Here is a 22,135-nt window from a genome sequence, read left to right as displayed (position 1 = left end):
CGTCTTTGCTCCTGGCCGTCCCGGGGATGCACCGGGCGCCTCCCGCCGCCCCGAATGCCGAGGCCGCCACTGAGACCCGCACGCCCAGCTCCAAACGCGGACACCGTGGCTTGTTCCCCTCGGCTCCGGCTATTTTCGTTCCTTTCTTTCCTTCTCACTCCTCCCTCCTCCCCAGCGGAGCTACAGCTTCCAAAAGAGGGCAGCCTAGAAACCAACGCAGGAAGCTCCAGGAAGGGCAACTTGAAACTGCCCTCAAGAGGCTGAACTTTTTTCCTCAAATTTATCCTGGAATTAAATTAGACACCCCCCAGTTCGTTCTCGAAGCCTCCCCCCACTTTTTTCTAAAAGTGGAGAAAAGAAAATAGAACGAATGGGCACTAACTCGCTCATTTTTCCCCCCTCCCAAAAAGTTGCCTTAAAAATTGATTTAAAAAAAACAGAACGGGCAATGCGAAAACGCTGAGTCCGCAGCGCGGGGCGAAAGAGCGGGCTTCTCTTGTTTTAATTAAAATCTTATCACTGCAGTTGCTCTTCGAGGCAGGATTGGAAGGATTTCTGCCCCTCCAAGCTTCCTTTCCAGGGTACGTAATGCCTAGCCGGGCTCGGGGGGCTGCAGAGAGAGGGTGCGGGGGCCCCCAGGACAGTCCTGCTGGCGTGGTCCGCACTCCCTGCGCCCTCGGTCAGGTAGGTCGGCCGCGGGCAGCTCACGGCTACTCAACCCAGAAAGGATTTTGCTGAAAGCGCAAAATAAAAGTACAAAGTCTGGGGGATTGGGGCTCCCTTCCCCCTACGGCCGCCGTGGCCAGCCAAGCACTTTTTGGGCTTGGCGGCTACTTCCTCTGAGCTCAACAGATTTTATTTTATTTTTTTCCCGGTCTCGCCCTCCCTGGAGGGGGCGCGGCGGATGGAAGACGAGAGAGGCCCCCAGCCAAGAGGTTTTTAATATTACACTTTAATAGGTTTCAGAAGGCTCCGTGGAGAAATGCTAATAGGCTGAAATGTCAGAATCGAGAGGGATTCAGTTCGCGCTCAGCCGATCTAATCCTTTTTTCTGCTCTGATTTTTTGTTGGCGGCGGGGGAAGGAGAGGGGAGCGCCCACGCAAAGAGGGGCTTTGGGGAGGGGCGCGCTGTGCGAAGCGCCGCAGCCCGGGCCTGGGCCGAGCGGGGGGCGCGCCCCGCTCCGCGTTTCTATAGGAACCCCTTTTAGAAGATTAGAGACTCACCCGCTGCCTGCCGCCGCGGCCTCTCCAAAATATTAATCAGTAACCATCTGACACCGCGTTTCAGGGAGGGACCCGTAGGTCAGTGCTAGGAAAACGGCCTTCTCGCCTGCCCATCCCACCCGACCGCGCTGCTGGGGGAGAGGGAATGAATCGCTGCTTTGTTTTAAAAGGAAGAAAAAAAAAACAAGGGAAAAAGCAGCCCTTGTCTGTTTCGGCGTCTCCACCGCGCGTACTAGAAGCGCACCCCAGGGGAGGCCGGGGGCCGGGGCCCGGGGTGCGGGGTGCAGCCAGCCGGGCCCCAGGCCCTCTCCGGCTCGCTTGGCTTGTCACCTCCTCCTGCGAGCAGGAAGCTGACAGGCGGCCCATTAAACCGCGCCTTGCAAAGCCCTGGATTGCGGCGACAACCATCTTCCTCTATTTTGATCACTCAGCCCAGACGCTGGGGGAGGGGAGAAGGAAAAGGGAGGAGAAGGAGAAAGGAGGGAGGGGGGGTCCGAGCTGGTGGAGGGGGAGGGCTGCCTAGAAACGGCCCGGAAAAATTCTCACCACTAGTTTTGATCATTCAGCCCCGCCGAGGGGAGCCTGGAAACTGCTGGAGCCCCTAGGTCCGTAATTGGTTTTATAGGAATGGCTGTGGGCCAAGGTGTTTACATGCGCGTGATTGGCGGCGCGCGCGGCCAATGCGCGGCGGCCGGGGGCCGGGCTGGGGTGGGGGCGGGCACCCGGGAACAATGCGTGTTTCTTTGCCGGAGAGGGCTCCCCCTCCCCCAACCCCCTCCAACCACCCCCCCCCCGCTGCCTTTTTTTTTTTTTTAGATCCTGCGAGAGGAACTTGAAAGGGGGGTTGTGTAATGTACCTTTTCCAATCCCGGGCTGTATATGGAGATTTGGGATTCTTTAAACCGGCGCTACCTGGATTTTATTAAAAAGCGGGGAGCTCGGCGGGAGGAAAGCTGGCTTTTCCGGGGGCTGCGGGAGCCGGGCCGCGGGAGGGCGGAGGAGTTGGCGCGCCGAGCGCTCGGCCCGGGGAGCGGTTTTCTACCAAAAAAAGGAAAGGCGGGCAAAAAGTGTGAGGCGGCTGCGGGTGGCGGAGGGGAGCGGCGGCCGCGGGATGGCGGGCAGCAGGGGCGCCTAGCTGCGCCGGGAGCCGGGGCCGCCGCCGGAGTCGTTGTCGCCGGAGCCTGGAGCCGTGAACCCAGCCGCGCCAGGTACGCCGCCGGTCAGCCTGCCGGCCCCCGGCCGGGCGCGATGGTCTCCAAACTTCTCCAGCTCGCCCCCCAACCACGCCTGCCCCTCGGGGTGCGCGGGGGGGATCCCCGCTACTGTCTGGCTCCGGATTGCAGAATCGGGGACCAGGGCCGGCGGGGAGGGGGCGCCCCGGGAGGGGTGGGGGTGGGCTGCTGGGCCCCGGGCACCCACGCGAGCCCCCAGCCCCGCTCCGGCCCTCCTGGCCCGGCCGAGGGGCGGCGGTTCCTCTCTCGGTTCCCAGCAGGCGGCGGGGGAGCCCGGGACGCCGAGACGTTTTCGATTATGGGCTGTTTTTAATTAAAAGCCGGAATTCAGCCATTTTAACTCCATTTAAGAGGGGGAGAAAAGTAAGGAGAACGCAGCGGAGCCCGCAGATAGCCGAGGCAGCTTCTTTGCCAGTGTGAGGGTGTTCCAGGGGGCTTCACCCCGACTTCCCCAAACTGGGGCGCCTGGGCATACTACGAGGCGCTGGCTTTTAAAGAAAGCTACCCAAAGAATCTCTTACAAAAAAAAATCACGGGAAGCTCATCGCCTCCTTAAGACATGTATCCTCGGATGTGGCGATCTTAGATTTTTCCAAAGTAAACGCGGATCTGGTAACCAGAGCCTGATGGGAGAGAGGGAGGGAGGGGGTGTTTGTAACCAAAACCGGGTTAAAATAGGCACCCTTAGCAAAGTTGGGGAGGGAGGCTGGAGAAGAAGGCCGGCGGGTTTGGCTAGGGGTTTTGCAGCCGAGGGGGTCTCCTGCTCGGGGGGCTGGGCGCGGAGTGCAGGGCGCCGGGCGGGCACCCGGGAGCCGGTGGCTTTGGCATGATCGGCTTCTCTTAAGAGCGCCCAGGCCTCCCGGAATCAGGAATGTGAGCTGCTGCAGACAGAGATCGAGGGAAGGGTGGGCTCCAAGACCCCCTCCCATCCTCACGAGAATCGGCAAAGGACAAATCTTTTAAACAAACAGCTTTAAACTGGAACTACAGGGGGATTTACCCAAAGGTGGGGGAGGCGCCCCTTGGCCGGCCCGCGTTGCAAAGGCTTTCTTTGTAGGTTATTTTGGGGGGTGGTTGTGGGGGGGGGGGAAGCTAGAGTAGGAGCGAGACCCTTGATCCCTTTCCTTCCCCCTCTTGACATTCCCCAAATCCCCCACGCCAGGCCACGTCCTCGGGCTGCAGGAGCTCAGGCCAGGGCGTTGGAAAATGAAACCAAAGCTTGTTTTGTAGGATTCTTTCCAGTCCTTAGGCGAGAATGCCACGTCTCGGGTCCTCGGACTCGAGCTCTGGGATTCACAGTGCCCCCCGGGGGGAGAAAGGGGGGGGACCACGAGCCTCTTTAAAAATAATAAACCCGCTTTGGACCCTCCCTCCTCCCACCCCCAGAAAAACACCATTCCGTCGGCGGTTCAAGGCGAGCTCAGGAAAAACCAAACTCGGAAAAGGGAGGCGAGGTCTCCAAAAGGTTAAATATTAAACTTTGCGGATCAGATATTGCCAGAGTGTTTTGGGAGACACTTCGGACCGTTTGTGGCAAGGCTTCACGGTTTTAAACCCCGGAGCATTTGACGCCTAGGAATAAAATACACTTAGGAGGTTTGTATTTACGCTGTCTGGGCGCAGCCGAGGAGCCCTCCCCGGTTTCGGGAGGACCCGGCAGCCGCCGAGGCAGAGTCCGGGCTGGGGCGCAGCGCGCCACCGCCGCCGGTCACTTTTCCGAGCCAGGTCCCGGGAGCCTGAAGCCGCCGGCGGAAGGAGTTTGGATTTCATTTTTCAGTGGAAAGGGGCTACTCCCGATTTCATTTCTGGCCACTAGGTCGGCACCCCCCGATCCTGAAGGGCGAGGCGACTTTCTGAAACTTGTTACTTTATTTTTTTTTCCTTTTTTTCTTTCCCCCTTTCTATTTCTTCCGCGGCCTGTCTCCTCCCCGCCAAGACGCCGTGTGCGCCGCCTCGCGCAGCTCCGCCCGGCCGCCCAGAGGGGCCCCACCGCCGGCCGCCTGTGCGCCCCGGGCCGCGGGCCCGCCGCCGAGCGCAAGCCCCGCTGGCCGCCGCCATGCACGCCGCGGAGCCCCCGCCGCCCGAGGACTCTGGGACTACGCCGAGGCCGAACTTTTAGGTCCCACTGAGCTAGGCCTGCGGGCCGGGTGGGGGGCTGATCGCGGCACTCCCGCGGAGGATGGATGGCCGAGACTTCGGGCCCCAGCGGTCCGTGCACGGTCCCCCGCCGCCGCTGCTGTCCGGCCTGGCCATGGACAGCCACCGCGTGGGCGCGGCCACTGCCGGACGCTTGCCCGCCTCGGGCTTGCCCGGCCCGCTGCCGCCCGGGAAGTACATGGCTGGCCTGAATCTCCATCCGCACCCGGGTAAGTGCCCCGCGCCGTGCCCGTCCCCTCCTGTCTTCCCAGGGAGATCCACTCGGCCGGGTCCTCCTGTGCACTCGCGGCCGGGGCTCGGCGACTCTCCTTCGGTCGGCCACGGGGGTGCGGGCAGATTCGGCTCCCAGGGCTGGGAAACTCCTGGCCCCGGAGCCAAGGCCAGTCCGGCGGCCCCGGCGGTGGAGAGTGTCGCGCGGCTCGGCTACCTTTTCCGTAGCGTGCTTGGCCCTCGTGAGCCGAAAGCGGGTGTCGTAGCTCGAGCCACCGGGGGCGATTCCAATCCCCGGGGCCCCGGCGGCACGAGCCTGGGCTGGAGTTTTCAAAATCTGGGCGAGAAAAGAACAAACCGGCCCCCGCACCCCGCGAGACACCCGCTCCCCGAGCTCGAATCTTTTTCTTGGCAAACGCTCTTTTTGGCGCTCGTGGGCCCTCCTGGGTTCTGTTCCCAGCTCCACCACCTGCGCCGAGCCGGGTCCCTGGCAGTTACCGAGCGCCGGGGGATGCGGGAGTGCGCCGGGGGATGCGGGAGTACGGTGACCCCAGCCTTGGGACCCTGGCCTCGGGGCGGGCGGGATGCCCCTTTCTTCCCCGGGAGAACGGCGGCCCTGGGAACCTGCACCCCGGTAGGAGGGCGGCGACCCCGGCCCTCGGGGACCCCTTGTTTTCCAGCGCGAAAGAGGGTGCGGAGGTGCGGCAGGGACACCGAAACCGGGCCATCGCGGTCCCGAACCTAGGGGGAAAGAAGAGAGCGGGTCGGGCAGGGCCCAGGCGGCGGAGGAGAAAACCCTGGGTCTCACATCGAGCTGCTGGAGGAGGTGGCCGAGAAGGTCCCGCGGACTCCACCATTTCCCGAGAGGGGCTGCCCAGGCGCGGTGGGGATGGTACCCGGGCGGGCGCTGCGCCGGGGCGGGAAACTCTCCCTCCAGTCAGTCCGTGGCCGCTGCAGCCAGAGGGGTGGGAAGGAGACTCGGGGACCTCCAGACGTGCCCGGCGGCCGCCCCAGGACACCTGGTCCCTCCTTCCCGGGCTGTCCCTGGGTTTTGTGCTTGGCGTCCCAAGTCTCGACTTAAAAAAAAAAAAAATCCACTTCCTGTTCGAATTGCAGTTTCGGATTTTTGCAATTTCCAGAGTAGCCCCCGATGCTCCCCTCTTCCTTGGGGTCTCGCAGGAGCTGCCACCTCGGCCTTGCCCCGCCCGCTCGGCGGAGCTCGCCGATTTTGCTCTCTCTTTGATTTTTCTCCTGGAACTTTTCAGGAACTGGAGTCCCGGGGGCTCGGCGGGACAAAGGGCCTTTGTGAGGCGCCGGGCGGGGGAGGGGCGCGCGCCCGGGGGCCGGGAGCTCGGAGATCCCCGCCAGCTGGGGCGCAAGAACCAGGTCTTGGCCCCCGGACCTGCTTGTGTCCCTCCGAAGCTGGGGGCGTATTCCGCCCGGGGTCTGTGACCGGGGCAAGGGTTTGTTCTCTAGTGGCGTATTGTGGCGAGGGAGGGGCGCGGGGGACCCCCGAGGAAGAACTTGGGGGGCGGCCCTGGGGTACAGAGACCATCTGAGCTGTCCCCTTTTGCGCTCCCCACAAGTCCACCGTGATGTGTGTGTGTGTGCATGCGTGTGTCTTTTGGGTCATTTGGTCCGGCCTGGAGTGGTGGCAGGGGGCCCCCCCCCAAGCCGGGGAATCGGTATCCGGGTCTCTCTGGCTGGCTGGGCCTGCGCTTGGCTTTTTCGAGGCTGGGAAGGGGCGTCGCGCACTCCCCGCCTGCGATCTGGCTCCGGCCTGGCAAGGCAAAGTGCCCTAATGCGAAGCGGTGAAAACAGCTACTACTCATGCATGCGTGCACAGTGCCAGGGCCGCGCCTAATCTGACGCAGCAGTCAGACGGCCTAATGCCCATTTGCTGGATGGTGAGGCTGAGGTGGAGGGAAGGCCAAGCCACCAGCCTCGGAAGCCCAGCGGGAGGTAGCCTCGGAAGCCCAGCGGGAGGTAGCCTCGGAGCCCTGCCTCTGCGCACCTTCTGCGCTCGCTGGGAGCTGCCTGACTTCTGCACGCCGAGGCTGAGGTCGGGGAGGAAACAGCAGGAGGACAGCTGTCGCCCCCTGAACCCCATGCTCACCCGGGAGGGAAAGGTGGGGGCCGGTGCTGGTTCTGGCTGTCCCCCTCCCCCACTTTGAGTGGCCGCAAGGAGACCTCGGACCCCAGGCCAACGCCCAGAGCCAAGCCCGTGCTAATCCCATTAGCCACGAGGTGGGAGCAGCTCCCATTCACTCTCTGCTTGGGGCTGGGCCGGATTACACATTCCTCAACCCAGCACACCCTCCTCCTCCCGCGTTTTCTTTGTGGGGTGCAGGTGCTAAATTTTCCCTTCTGACGCACCTCCCTCTCTTCCTTGGCTGTCGGCGCCTTAGGTCTTGCCAGCGTTATCAGTCCCATCTTTATTTGTTTATTTTTGTACCGGGAAGTCCTGAGCGGTTGAGCCACTTGCTTGGGGTCACCCAGCTAGGGAGAGGCACATTAAGGTTGGGCTCTGCGGACGTGGATGAGCGCTGTCGGGGCTTATAAAGCCCCTCCTAGGCCGAGGGAGGTTCCCTGGAGAGAGCTCAGAGCTGGAGGGGCCCTCGGAGAAAGATCCCCGGGGAGGAATCCCATCCAAGCTAGTATTGACAGCCATCTGCTGTGGAAGGTCCTCTGGAAGAGCTGGTTTCTGCCTTGTGGGTCAAGATGGAGGGGTTTGGCCTCTTTCTCTGCAGAAGAGGAGGTGAATTTAAGAATGAATGGGGTTTGGGATCAGGAAAGGGTGGTTTTTAAGTTTCCTATTACCTTGAGCCTTGCTACATTGTGAACAAAATATTCACAGCCTGATCTGGGAGATGGGCATGTAACTGACAAGCACCTGGGGCTTGGCTCTGTGCTCTGGGCTTGGGAGGCCTGGACTCAGTTGTCCTCACAGGCTGCAATTAAAGAGCTATTAGTAGGATTTTGTACTTGGATGTTTATTCTCCCTGCCCCCACACCCTAGGCTGGCCCTGGAGGGGTACATGAATAGAGGTGGGACCCAGGGTTCTGGGTGGGGAGGCCCTGCACTCTGGCTTGGCTAACCGGCAACAGGGGGCCTCGGGCCTTCTCCAGGGTCTGATCAGATCCATCTCTGGAATCCAGTCTGTCAGCCTACTGGGATTGATTTAGAAAGATTAATCAGTGAAGACCGCTGGCAGAGTGATGGAGAGATAACGACGATTTGCAAGGGGCTTCTTTCTCTGGTTAGAGGCGACAAGGGAGGCCCTGGGAGGGTTCTGGAATCTGGAAGGGCCACTTGGTGGGGAGGGGGCTGTCTCTCTTGGTTCTTCAGCTCCTAACCCCAGCGCTTTCCTTCTTTCCTCACTTGCTCATTTACTAAGCAAATAATTTCCAAGTGCTTCCTGCGTGCCAGGCACCGCTCGGGTCCCAGGAATGCGGCAGTGAACCCAACAGACAGAAGTCTCTGCCCTCATTGGAGCTCATGTTCTTCCGGGGATTCAGGGAGTGAACACACAAATCCGAGAAGGAAATTTTTTTGTTTGTTTGTTTGTTTTGTTTTTGAGATAGGGTTTTACTCTGTCACCCAGGCTGGAATGCAATAGCGTGATCTCAGCCCATTGCAACCTCCACCTCCCAGGCTGAGTCCATCCTCCTACCTCAGCCTCCCGAGTAGCTAGAGCTACAGGCATGTGTCACCATGCCCTGCTAAGTTTTTGTATTTTTTAGTAGAGGTAGGGTCTTGCTATGTTGCCCCGGCTGGTGTTGAACTCCTGGGCTCAAGTAATCCTCCTGCCTTGGCCTCCCAAAGTGCTGGGATTTCAGGTGTGTACCACTGCGCCCAGCTGATTTTGTTACTTAAAATTTTTTTTTTTTTAGAGACAGGGTTTTACTCTGTCACCCAGGCTGGAGTGCAGTGGTGCAATTATAGCTCATTGCAGCCTCAAACTCCTGGCCTCCTCCTGCCTTGGCCTCCCAAAGTGCTGGGATTTCAGGTGTGCACCACTGCACCCAGCTGATTTTGTTACTTAAAAAACATTTTTTTTAAAGAGGGTTTTACTCTGTCAACCAGGATGAGTGCAGTGTTGCGTTTATAGCTCATTGCAGCCTCAAACTCCTGGGCTCCTCCTGCCTTGGCATCTTGAGTAGCTAGGACTACAGGTATGTACCACCATGCCTGGCTAATTTTAAATTTTTCTGTAGAGACGGGGTCTTGCTATGTTGTCCAGCTGGTCTCGAACTCCTGGGCTCAAGAGATCCTCCTGCCTCAGCCTCCTGAGTAGCTGGGATTACAGGTGTGTGCCGTGACACCCAGCTAATTTTTTTATTTTTAGTAGAGACGGAGTTTTACCATGTTGGCCAGGCTGGTCTTAAACTCCTGTCCTCAAGTGATCCGCCTGCCTTGGCCTCCCAAAGTCCTGGGATTACAGGCATGAGCCACCATGCCTGGCCTAATTTTAAAATTTTCTGTAGAGACAGGGTCTCCCTATGTTGTCCAGCTGGTCTCAAACTCCTGGGCTCAAGAGATCATCCTGCCTCAGCCTCCCGAGTAGCGAGGACTACAGTCCAGCACCACTGTGCTTGGTTAAGCAAATTTTTTTTCTTTTTTTGAGACAGAGTCTCGCTCTGTCGCCCATGCTGGAGTGCAGTGGCTCCATCTGGGCTCACTGCAAGCTCTGCCTCCCGGGTTCACACCATTCTCCTGCCTCAGCCTCCTGAGTAGCTGGGACTACAGGTGCCCGCCCCCATGTCCGGCTAATTTTTTTGTACTTTTAGTACAGACGGGGTTTCACCGTGTTAGCCGGGATGATCTCGATCTCCTGACCTCTTGATCCACCCGCCTCGGCCTCCCAAAGTGCTGAGATTACAGGCTTGAGCCACCGCGCTTGGCCGATTTTTTTTTTTTTTTTGCGAGGGAGTCTCACTCTGTCGCCCAGGCTGGAGTGCAGTGGCACGATCTAGGCTCACCACAACCTCCACCTCCTGGGTTCAAGCAATTCTCCTGCTTCAGCCTCCCCGAGTAGCTGGGATTACAGGCGCCTGCCACCATGCCCAGCCAAATTTTTTTTTGTATTTTTAATAGAGATGGGGTTTCGCCATGTTGGCCAGGCTGGTCTCGAACTCCTGGCCTCAGGTGATCCACCCACCTAGGCCTCCCAAAGTGCTGGGATTACAGGCGTGAGCCACCACTCCCAGCTTAACTTCGACCTATTTTTAAGTGAAAATTTCCCAACAGTGAAAGTTGCCAACTTTCCCTGGACAGCCACCTGGAGATAGGCTTCTCATATTGTTTTGTAATCTGATGTTTAAAAATGTAACACTACACCGTGGAGTCTTATGCAGGCTGGGCACGGTGGCTCACTTCTGTGATCCTAGCACTTTGGGAGGCCTAGGCAGGCTGATCACCTGAGGTCAGGAGTTCGAGACCAGCCTGGCCAACATGGCGAAACAGCATCTCTACTGAAAATATAAAAAAAATTGGCTGGGTGTGGTGTGGTGGCGGGTGCCTGTAATCCCAGCTACTCGGGGAGGCTGAAGCAGGAGAATCACTTGAACACGGGAGGCGGAGGTTGCAGTGAGCCAAGATCATGCCACTGCACTCCAGCCTGGGCGACAGAGACAGACTCCATCTCAAAAAAAAAAAAAAAAAAAGACACAGACCACGCAGTAAACAAAATGGTAAAGGTCTGGTCTGGTCTGAGAGGTGAGGGGCTGTATCAGCACAGCCCACCCCCACCCGACTGATCTGGAGGGGTGACCTTTTTCCTGCATGCAAAGGGCAGAAAAGTGTGGTGAAGGTGGATGGAACACAAAAGTCAGAGCCTGGCGTATCTGAGCTGGCAGAATGGCTGGAGCTGGTGGGAGGGGATGTGGGGGAGGTGGGATCCTTCAGATCCCTGAAAGCCAGTCATGAGGTCTTGGAATTTTAAACTGAGGAATGAGGAGGCAGTGGAGGGTTTTAAGTGGAAGGAGTAATTGAAATTGAGGGACATTTCACAGAACTGGTCTGGACTCTTAAAAAAATGTCAATGGCATGCAAGGCAGAGGAAGGCGGAGAACTCTTCCTGATTAAAAGACACTGGAAAAATGCAACTGCTAAAGGCAGTGTATGGCTCTCTATTGGATCTTGGGATCAGGGAAGAAATTGCTACAAAGAACATCATTGGGACAATTGACAAAACTGGAATATGGACTGTAGATTAGTTGATAGTATCAGATCACTGTTAGGTTTTATGAAGTGGATAACTGTGTGTGGTTCTGTAAGAGAATGTCCTTGTTCTTAGGAAATAAGAATACTGAAATGTGGGCCGGGCGCAGTGGCTCACGCCTGTAATCCCAGTACTTTGGGAGGCTGAGGCGGGTGGATCACGAGGTCAGGAGATCGAGACCATCCTGGATAACATGGTGAAGCCCCGTCTCTACTAAAAATACAAAATAATAGCCGGGCGTGGTGGCTGGCGCCTGCAGTCCCGGCTACTCGGGAGGCTGAGGCAGGAGAATGGCGTGAACCTGGGAGGCGGAGTTTGCAGTGAGCTGAGATCGCGCCGTTGCACTCCAGCCTGGGCAACAGAGTGAGACTCCGTCTCAAAAAAAAAAAACAAAAAAAAGAATACTGACATGTTTACGGGCAAGGGACATAGAGTCTACAACTTGTCCTCGGAATGGTTCAGGAAAAGAAAAAATATCTATTTTATATATATAAAGTATATATATAAATATATATATAATATATATAATATATAATATATATAAATATATAATATATAATATATATAATATATATAAATATATAATATATAAAATATATATAAATATATATAAAATATATATAAATATATATATAAATAAATATATATATAAAATATATATAAATATATATATTTATGGGAGACGATGGTACATCAAGTATTACATCAAAAAAGACAGTGAGGCTGGGCACGGGGTTCATGCCTGTAATCCCGGCACTTTGGGAGTCTGAGGTGGGCGGATCACCTGAGGTCAGGAGTTCGAGACCAGCCTGGCCAACATGGTGAAATCCCATCTCTACTAAAAATACAGAAATTAGCTGGGTGTGGTGGAGGGCACCTGTAATCCCAGCTACTTGGGAGGCTGAGGCAGGAGAATCGCTTGAACCTGGGAGGTTGCAGTGAGCCGAGATCGTGCCACTGTACTCCAGCCTGGGAGACAGAATGAGACTCCATCTCAAAAAAAATAAATAAGACAGTGAGAGCAGTTCACAGTTGTTGGATCTGGCGAAGGTCATAGGACAATTCATTGTACTATTTCAAACTTTTCTCTGAATTGGAAATGATTTCAAAATAAGCATTTAAAGAAAAACTAGGGGCTGGGCATGGTGGCTCATGCCTGTAATCCCACCACTTTGGGAGGCCTAGGCGGGTGGATCGCTTGAGGCCAGGAGTTAGGAGAGAAGTCTGGGCAACATAGCAAGACCTTGTCTTTACAAAATGTTTAAAAAACTAGTTAGGCATGGTGGCGAATGCCTGTAAGTCCCAGCTACTTGGGAGTCTGAGATGGGAGGATTGCTTGAGCCCCAGAGATCCAGGCTGCAGTGAGTTGTGGTTGCACCACTGCACTCGCAGTGGTCTGGGCAACAGAGTGAGACCCTGTCTCAAAACATAAACGAGGCTGGGTTGCTAGCCAGAGACAGTCTGGTAGACGAGTAGAGAAGCAGGAGGTAATTAGGAGGTGTTGGTTACCAGGGAGGGAGGCTGGAGGTGTCCAGGGTTATGTGTCCTTTGGAGGTTGGGCAGGTAAGACGGATGGGGAGAGGAGGGAAGGAGGGAGGAGAACTCAATGGCTCGGGTCCGAGCCACTTGTGGAGGTATGGGGAGGGGCAGGTTTGAGGAGAGGCTGGGGACTGGGCATTCTTGTTTTGGATGTGGCTGGCGGGGGCTGCTCTTGGCTCCCCGGCATGAACCAGTCTGTGGTCTGGCCCAACTCCTCCCACCCTCTCATGTACTGTAGCCTTGTCCTCCAGCCAGACCCTTGCCCCGGCTTTTCAGGCATCCCAGCTCAGCTTTTTAGGGGATGGGCTGGAGCTGTTCTCAGCACAGGTCTCGGGCCTCCCCAGGGCCTGCTGGGAGCCCTGGTTAGTGGTCAGTCAGGGCCAGGGTCCTTACCACATCTGCTGCCCACAGAGGCCTGGCATGTGACTTGGGAGGAAGTCTAGGCCACTAGGTGGGAGCCACTCAAGTGTCACCTCTCCTAGGCCACCAGTGTACTCAGCATTGCATGTGAGGTTTTTTTCAGGGGATAAGCAAAATGGTGGACCCTCAGCCTGGGGGGAAACCCTGACTTCCCACATCTTCACCAACCATTTGACACATTTCTGAGCATTTTGGGGGTCCCTGGAAGCTCCTTGTAATCCCCAGATAAAACACTGCTCCATCTAGAGGCAGGATGGCCTCCAAGCTGAGGTGTGGATGTTGTTTCTCCAGTTAAAGGGCATGTGATGACTTTCTAAACCTCAATTTTTTCATCTATAAAATGGGTTCATTAGAGTGAATGAGTTCATTTGGTGGTTGTGAGGTTTGTTTTTATTTTTTTATTTTTATTTTATTTTATTTTTTTGAGACAGTGTCTCGCTCTGTCTCCCAGGCTGGGGTGCAGTGGCGCGATCTCAGCCCACTGCAACCTCCACCTCCCGGGTTCAAGCGATTCTCCTGCCTCAGCCTCCCAAGTAGCTGAGATTACACACGCCTGCCACCACTCCCGGCTAAATTTTGTATTTTTAGTAGAGATGGGGTTTAACCACGTTGGCCAGACTGGTCTCAAACTCATGACTTCAGGTGATCCACCCACCTCGGCCTCCCAAAGTGCTGGGATTACAGGCGTAAGCCACCATGCCCAGCCGAAAATTCATTTTCTGGAATTAATGTCTTTTTTTTTTTTTTTTCATTTGGAATTTCTTAGAATATCTGGCTTCCAGTTTCTCTCTCTCTTTTTTATTAAGACGCTGGGTCTCGCTCTGTTACCCAGGCTGGAGTGTGGTGGCATTCTCGTGGCTCACTACAGCCTCAACCTCCTGGGCTCAAATGAGCCTCCCACTTCAGTGCCTCCTAAGTAGCTAGGACTACAGGTGCGTTCCACCACACCTGGCTAACTGTTAAATTTTTTTTAGACATGGGGTCTCTCGCTATGTTGCCCAGGCTGGTCTTGAACTCCTGAGCTCAAATAATCCTCTTGCCTGGACTTCCCTAAGTGCTGAGATTATAGGTGTGAGTTACCATGCCCAGCCAGCCTTCTGGTCCCTTCATGCATTTTTTTCATTTGTCATATCTATTGGATGAGCTGCTTTGTTTTTTTGGAGATTTCCTTCCTGGAATTTTCCATCTTCCTTCTCTAGTCTGGTTGGCCCGGTTCTTGGGTGTGCTAGAGAGCCATTGTTCTTCAGACTCCCTTTGCCTCTCTCCTGTGTGTCTGATTCCCTTGCCTTCCCGTTTCCTGTTTTACTCCCTTCTTTCTGTAGAGCACATCCTGCGGTGGCTTTCTGTGAAAGGGTGAGAGGAAGGCAACGTTTTTGGGGCCTAGTATGCCTGGAAAATGCTTTTGTTCTACCTTCACACTTGAGTGCTATTTGGGAAATACTTTCCCTCTAGGAATTTTTTTTTTTTTTTTTTTGACAGAGTCTTTCTCTGTCACCCAGGCTGGAGTGTGATGGTGTCATCTTGGCTCACTGCAACCTCTGCCTCCCGGGTTCAAGTGATTCTCCTGCCTCAGCCTCCTGAGTAGCTGGGATTACAGGTGTGAGTCACCACACACGGCCTTCCCTCTAGGATTTTGAAAGAATTGCAACATTACCTTCCATATTCGACTGCTACTTTTCAGGAATATGATGCCATTTTTGATTCCTGATCTTTGTGTATGAACCTTTCCCCACCTCCCCCTTCCTTTTCTTTTTTCTTTTTTTTTTTTTTGAGATGGAGTCTCACTCTGTAGCCCAAGCGGGAGTGCAGTGGCACCATCTCAGCTCATTGCAACCTCCACCTCCTGGGTTCAAGCGATTCTTCTGCCTCAGCCTCCCAAGTAGCAAGTAGCTGGGATTAACAGGCATGTGCCACCACGCCCGGGTAATTCTGTATTTTTTAAAATGGAGACGGAGTTTCACCATGTTGGCCAGGCTGGTCTCAAACTCCTGACCTCAAGTGATCCACCTGCCTCGGCCTCCCAAAGTGCTGGGATTACAGGTGTGAGCCACCACGCCCAGCCTTCTCCTTTCTTTTCTCTCCTCTTCTCTTTTCTCTTCCCTTTTTTTTTTTTTTTGAGATGGAGTCTCACTCTGTTGTCCAGACTGGATTGCAGTGGCGAGATCTCAGTTCACTGCAACCTCCACCACGGGTTCAAAGCGCTGAAGCCTCAGCCTTCCAAGTAGCTGGGATTATAGGCTTATGCCACCACACCCGACTAATTTTTGTATTTTTAGTAGAGATGGGGTTTTACCATGTTGGCCAGGCTGGTTTCGAACTTCTGGCCTCAGGTGATTGCCCCACCTCGGTCTCCCAGAGTGCTGAGATTACAGGCGTGAGCCACTCCGCCTGGCCACGGTTATTGTTATTCTTCATCACTGTTCTGAAATTTCATGTTGATATGTTTTGTTATGGGGTCTTTTTGCATTTACTGTCTTGGGTGCTGCATAGACTATAGCAAACTGGAAACTCAAGTCTTTCATTCTGAAATTTTTTGTATTATTTTTATTTTTTAATTTCCTTCCCAGTATTTTTGCTATTCTCTCTAGTATTCCTATTAGTTAGATATCCTGGGTCTCCTGGGCTAATCATTGAATTTTTTCTTTTCTTTTTTTTTTTTTTTTTTTGAGACAGAGTCTTGCTCTGTTGCCCAGGGTGGAGGGCAGTGGCATGATCTTGGCTCATTGCAACCTCTGCCTCTTGGGTTCAAATGATTCTCATTCCTCAGCCTCCCGAGTAGCTGGGATTTCAGGCGTGTGCCACCATGCCTGGCTAATTTTTGTATTTTTAGTAGAGATGGGGTTTCACCAGGGTGGCCAGGCTGGTCTCAAACTCCTAGCCTCAAGTGATCCGCCCGCTTCAGCCTTCCAAAATGCTGGGATTACAGGTGTGAGCCACTGCGTCTGATCTGATCATTGAATTAAAAAAAAATTTTTTTTTTTTTTTTGAGACGTAGTCTTGCTCTTTCACCCAGCCTGGAGTGCAGTGGTGCGATCTCGGCTCACTGCAAGCTCCACCTCCCGGGTTCATGTCATTCTCCTGCCTCAGCCTCCCGAGTAGCTGGGACTACAGGCACCGGCCACCACGCCTAGCTAATTTTTTGTATTTTTTTTTTTTTTTTTTTTTTAGTAGAGACGGGGTTTCACCATGTTAGCCACGATGGTCTCGATCTCCTGACCTCGTGATCCACCCGCCTCGGCCTCCCAAAGTCTGGGATTACAAGCGTGAGCCACTGTGCCTGGCCTTCTTTTGTATTTTCTATATCTTGCAGTTTCTTCTTTCTAGGAGATTTTCTTAATATTTTCTTAATGGTATCTTCTAACCTTTCGATTTAATTATTATTATTTTTTTGAGACAGGGTCTCCCTGTGTTACCGGGGCTGGAGTTCAGTGGTACAATCACTGCTCACTGCAACCTTGAACTCAAACGACTGGGGCTCAAACGATCCTCCTGCCTCAGCCTCCTCGGACTTCTGGGGTGCGCCACCATGCCTGGCTAGTTTTTGTCGAATTTAATTTTTAAATTTGAGCTATCATATTTTTATGTCCCAAGAGCTCTTATAACCTGAGTTTGCTTTTTTTTTTAATAGCATCCTGTTCTTGTTTCATGCATACATTAATTCCCATTACTAGGATATTAATTGTATTTTTTTCCCCCTGGCGTTTTCTTCTTTCACGCATTGTCTTTGTTTTCTCTGAGTCTTTTTTCTCTTTTCTCTTTCACCTTGGAGACTTCCCGTGGGCACCTGCTGATAATCATTCTCAGGTGCCCCTTCTTTAAGAAAAAGCAGATGGGATTCAGATGTAAGGGTGGGGCCATTGAGGAGCTTCTTGAATGTCCTCTGTAAAAAGATCTTTCCTTGTTGACCTTGTATATCTCACAGGCAAGAATTCAGCGGTTTCTTGTCTGTTGACGTTGAAGCCAGGCTGTTCCTGTCCCAAGAGCTGAGTGTGCATGTTAAGGTTGATGATTCGCACTCTGATTCCTGTTTTCCCTTTGGTCCACACCCTAGTCCTGAGAATGCATACCCTCAGTGGTTCCATCTTTCCCTAGTAAACAGAGGGGTCAGTGCTTCTGTGGTGAAACCAACTCTCTTGTCGTCAGCTTTTCCGTGATCCCTGGCTTTACAGGTACTAGGGTCTCTGGATTCAGTCTCCAGAATTGCTGGTTTCCTCATTGTCTGCTCCAAGCTTAAGTGTTTCTTTTCCCCACTCTCCACTGTGCCAGGCTGCACATCTCTTGTCTGTCTGCTTTCTTGCTTCCAAATGGTTTTTTTTTCTTTCTGTTTTTTGAGACGGAGTCTCATTCTGTCACTCAGGCTGGAGTGCAGTGGCGTGATCTTGGCTCACTGCAACCTCCACCTCCTAGGTTCAAGCGATTCTCCTGCCTCAGCCTCCCGAGTAGCTGCACGCGCTGCCACACCCGGCTAATTTTTATGTTTTTAGTAGAGACAGGGTTTCATCATGTTGGCCAGGCTGGTCTCAAACTCCTGACCTCAGGTGATCTACCCGCCGTGGGCTCCGTAAGTGCTGGGATTACAGGCGTGAGCTATGCGCCTGGCCAGGGGGATGTTTCCTCCTTTCCACTTCTCTCCTATTTTGCTTTCGTTCCATTTTTTTTTTTTTTTTTTTTTTTGACACGGAAGTCTTGTTCTGTCGCCAGGCTGGAGTGCAGGCACGATCTCAGCTCACTGCAACCTCCGCCTCCCGGGTTCAAGAGATTCCCCTGCCTCAGCCTCCTGAGTAGTGGGGACTAGAGGCGCGCGCCACCACGCCCAGCTAATTTTTGTATTTTAGCAGAGACGGCGTTTCACCATGTTGGCCAGGATGGTCTCGATCTCCTAACCTCGTGATCCACCCCTACTGCGCCCGGCCACTTTTGTTCCTTTTTGTATTACTGTCATTTTTGTGAGGTTCTGGTGTTTGGGAAAGGATTTGTAAAGATCAAATACTGTGCAGTCTCTTGTAGGCTCACACTCCTTCTCTTGCTACTTTGCCTGGGAGATCTGGTTCTTTTGTCTCTGCTAAGAGGCATCTGATGTCTTCTAGCTTTTTCTGGAGCAGTTCCTAGAAGGCCCTCCACCCCTACCTCTTTTTCCACCCTGGGAGGTGGAGTCTCCATAGGGGGGAAACCAGTCACTGGGGAAATCCTTTGTGATTGCATGAGAATTGACAAAGTCTGGAGCCCTAGGGGCAAGGCTGAGATGGACGTATTTGCATATCATTGGCTGGCCTGAGGCCTTGACCTCTCCTTGGCCGCCTTTGGGATTCCCTTTATTTAAATTCGAACACTTACTTTGTGGGCTGGGTACCTGATTGGAGCAAGACAAAGTCCCTGCCCATATTTGAGGATGGGAGAGGGACTGGAATTAAGCCAGAATTGCCGGCTGGTGCTGTGATCCCAGGTGGGGAGTAACTGGGAGCCCAGCTTGATGGATCTTTGGGACTCTGCTCACCTGGTGGGGAAGTCAGGGATGGCTTTCCGCTGGAGTGGAGGCTGGAGGTGTAGGAGGGGCAGGATGGGGTGAAGAGGTTGGGGTGGGCCTCCCTCCTCCCTGGGGCCAGCCCCCAGGCTCTCCTGCCCCAGGTGGGGCAGGGCTGAAGCGGGTTGATCTGGGCTGGTGGCTACTGCAGTCTTGGTCCTGGTTCTGGTCCCAGCATAGCTTGGAGGAGACTGCAGCCTCGGACTCTCACCTGCCTCTTTTCTGCGCCAATGGGAGTTCCAGAACGGCGGTGGTGGCCACAGGTCTGATAGCCCAGCCGCAGTGCCAAGGACGTGCAGGGTGAGCCCCCTGTCCCACCACCCTAGCGTCGAGCTCTATCACCGGAGTGTGGGGGTGCCCCAGACGTCCCTGCGAGGCCGGGGCACAGAATCTTGCCATTTTAGGCTCAGAGAGTGTGAGACGCCCACCCCCAGGTCCCACAGCGGGAGGTGAGGGGTTCAAGGCCCTAGCTCCCTGCAGGAACGCTGGGGGCTGGCAGGGAGGTGGGGGTGTTGATAGGAATTTGTCTGTTTTCCTTTTTCACTTCTTGGCTCTTCTTTTCTTTTCTTTTTTCTTTTCTTTCTTTTTTTTTTTTGAGACAGAGTCTCGCTCTGTCGCCCAGGCTGGAGTGCAGTGTACAATCTCGGCTCACTGCAACCTCTGCCTCCTGGGTTCAAGTGACTCTCCTGCCTCAGTCTCCTGAGTAGCTTCAATTACAGGCATCTGCCACCATGCCCAGCTAATTTTTGTATTTTTAGTAGAGACGGGGTTTCACCCTGTTGGCCAGGCTGGTCTCGAACTCCTGACTTCAGGTGATCCGCCCGCTTCTGCCTTCCAAAGTGCTGGGATTACAGGCTTGAGCCACTGGGCCCGGCCTCTACTTACTGCTTTCTGTCTCTGTGAATGTGAGTACTGTAGGTACCTCAAAAGTGGAATCACACACAGTATTTGTCTTTAAAAACATTAAAAAAAATTTTTTTTGAGACAGAGTCTCGCTCTATTACCCAGGCTGCAGTGCAGTGGTGCAATCTCGGCTCACTGCAACCTCTGCCTTTTGGGTTCAAGCAGTCCTCCCACCTCAGCCTCCCGAGTAGCTGGGATTACAGGTGCCGCCACCACAATGGGCTATTTTTTGTATTTTTTGTAGAGATGGGATTTCACCATGTTGGTCAGGCTGGTCTCCAACTCCTGACTTCGAATGATTTGCCCGTCGGCCTCCCAAAGTGCTGGGATTACAGGCGTGAGCCACTGCACCTGGCCCTAGTATTTGTTGTTTATGTCTGGCTTATTTCACTCAGCTTCATGTCCTCAAGGTACGTCCACGTTGTTGTGGAATGTATCGGATTGTCCTTCCTTTTCAGGGCTGAATAATATTCCACTGGCTGGATGGACCCCATTTTGTTTATCGATTTGTAGATGGACAGCTGGGTTCTTTCTACCCTTTGACTGTTGTGAATAGTGCTGCTATGAACATGAGTGTGCCAATATGTGTTCGAGTTCTGGATTTCAATGTCTGCATACTTTTCTATTTTTATTTTTTAAAATAGAAACGGGTCTCTTGATGTTGCCGAGACTGGTCTCAAACTCCTGAGCTCAAGTGATCCTCCTGCCTTGGCTTCTCAAAATGTTGGGATTATGGGCATGAGCCACTGTGCCTGGGCTAATTTCTGTATACTTTTTATTTTTATTTTTTGTTTTTGAGACAGAGTCTTGCTCTGTTGCCCAGGCTGGAGTGCAGTGGTATGATCTCGGCTCATTGCAACCTCCCCCTCCTGGGTTCACGTGATTCTCCCGTCTCAACCTCCCGCGTAGCTGGGACTACAGGCACAAGCTACCATGTCTGGCTTTTTGTTTTGTTTTGTTTTTTTGAGACGGAGTCTCGCTCTGTCACCCAGGCTGGAGTGCCGTGGCACAATGTCGGCTCACTGCAACCTCCGCCTCCCGGGTTCAAGGGATTCTCCTGCCTTAGCCTCCTTAATAGCTGGGATTACAGGCGCGCACCACCACACTTGGCTAATTTTTGTATGTTTAGTAGAGACAGGGTTTTACCATGTTGGCCAGGCTTGTCTCAAACTCCTGACCTCAAGTGATCCACTCGCCTCAGCCTCCCAAAGTGTTGGTATTACATGTGTGAGCCGCAGTGCCTAGCCTTGGCTAACTTTTGTATTTTTAGTAGACACAGGGTTTTGCCTTGTTGGCCAGTCTGGTCTTGAAATCCTGAGCCCAAGTGATCCTCCTGCCTCACCTTCCCAAAGTTCTGGGATTATGGGTGTGAGCCACTGTGCCCAGCCTAATTTCTGTATACTTTTTTTTTTTTTTTTTGAGACGAAGTCTCACTCTGTTGCCCAGGCTGGAGTGCAGTGGCAGAATCTCGGCTCAGTGCAACCTCTGTCTCCCAGGTTCAAGCAGTTCTCCTGCCTCAGCCTCCCAATAGCTGGGACTACAGGCGCATGTAGCCACACCCAGCTAATTTTTTTGTTTTTTGTTTTTTGTATTTTAGTAGAGACTGGGTTTCACCGTGTTGTCCAGGCTGGTCGTGAACTCCTGAGCTCAGGCAATCTGCCCGCCTCGGCCTCCCAAAGTGCCAGGATTACAGGCATGAGCTACCGTGCTCCGCCATTTCTGTATACTTTTTAGAGACACCTTTTCATTTTATACACACACACACACACACACACACACACACACACACACACACTGAAAGTGTGCCTGCGCTGCTGGGGTTTTGATGGGGATTGCATATGGAATCTGCAGATCATTTTGGCTGCAGCGGGCATCCCAGTAACTAGGTCTGCCTGTTTCCTTGGGAGGGATCCCCAGAAGTGGGTCTGGGCGCCTGCAGTCCTCGGTAAGCCTTGCGGATTTGTTTTCCAAAAGCTGGAGATAATTGGCTCAGTTCTCATCCTTCCCGGGCAGCTAACCACCCAGCGCCCTCCACAACTAGAAGCAAAAATTTGCTGATTTGATGGAATGAAAATGACATCACTGTTTCAATACTTCTTTGTAATGCTAATGGCCTTGAAATTTCAATGGAGTTTAGCCATTTACAGGTTCTCTTTTTCAAATTGCCTGGGATTCTTTTTTTTTCTCAAGACGGAGTCTTGCTCTGTCGCCCAGGCTGGAGTGCAGTGGCGTGATCTCGGCTCACTGCAACCTCCGCCTCCCAGGTTCAAGCAGTTCTCCGGCCTCAGCCTCCTGAGTAGCTGGGATTACAGGCATGTGCCACCACACCCACCTAAGTTTTGTATTCTTAGTAGAGACGGGGTCTCGCCACATTGGCCAGGCTGGCCTTGAACTCTTGACCTTGTGATCGAACCGCCTTGGCCTCCCAAAGTGCTGGGATTACAGGCATGGTCCACCGCTCCTGGCCCTGCCTGGGATTCTTATGGCATTCTGAGAATCTTTATATAACCAGAGTGTTAACCCGTTCTTTGGCTTAGATATTACAGAACTCTCTGGATCTTGTGATCTATGGGAGTTTGAAGGTCATTCTATCCAGAGGGTCCTTGCAGGATTTTTAGCTGCTATCTCGGAAACACCTATGTTACCTATCAGTGTTTAGGGCCAGAATAATGCCTTTCCTGGGTGACAATTCTGGTTTGACTGAG

The 22,135-nt window shown here is 53.5% G+C and overlaps 1 protein-coding gene across 8 annotated transcripts in view; it reads left to right on the top strand.

The window, feature by feature from the left end:
- The first annotated feature begins 104 nt into the window (after window positions 1-104).
- TNRC18 (trinucleotide repeat containing 18) overlaps window positions 105-22,135 on the top strand; it is a 117,986-nt gene continuing 95,955 nt past the window's right edge. For 6 of the 8 annotated variants that reach the window (XM_034963594.4, XM_034963591.4, XM_063605606.1 and 3 more), the window contains exons 1-2: window positions 1,679-2,432; window positions 4,393-4,822. In XM_034963594.4, coding sequence (XP_034819485.2) covers window positions 4,636-4,822 — 187 coding nt within the window. In that variant the 5' untranslated portion in view covers window positions 1,679-2,432; window positions 4,393-4,635. Of the gene's footprint in view, window positions 582-1,678; window positions 2,433-4,392; window positions 4,823-22,135 lie in introns of those variants that run through there. The other 2 variants (XM_055114888.3, XM_034963595.4) reach the window with 2 other exon arrangements.

Source organism: Pan paniscus, chromosome 6 (genome assembly GCF_029289425.2).
Source record: "Pan paniscus chromosome 6, NHGRI_mPanPan1-v2.0_pri, whole genome shotgun sequence".
Lineage (NCBI taxonomy): Eukaryota > Metazoa > Chordata > Mammalia > Primates > Hominidae > Pan > Pan paniscus.
This window is presented reverse-complemented; position numbering and strand designations above follow the sequence as displayed.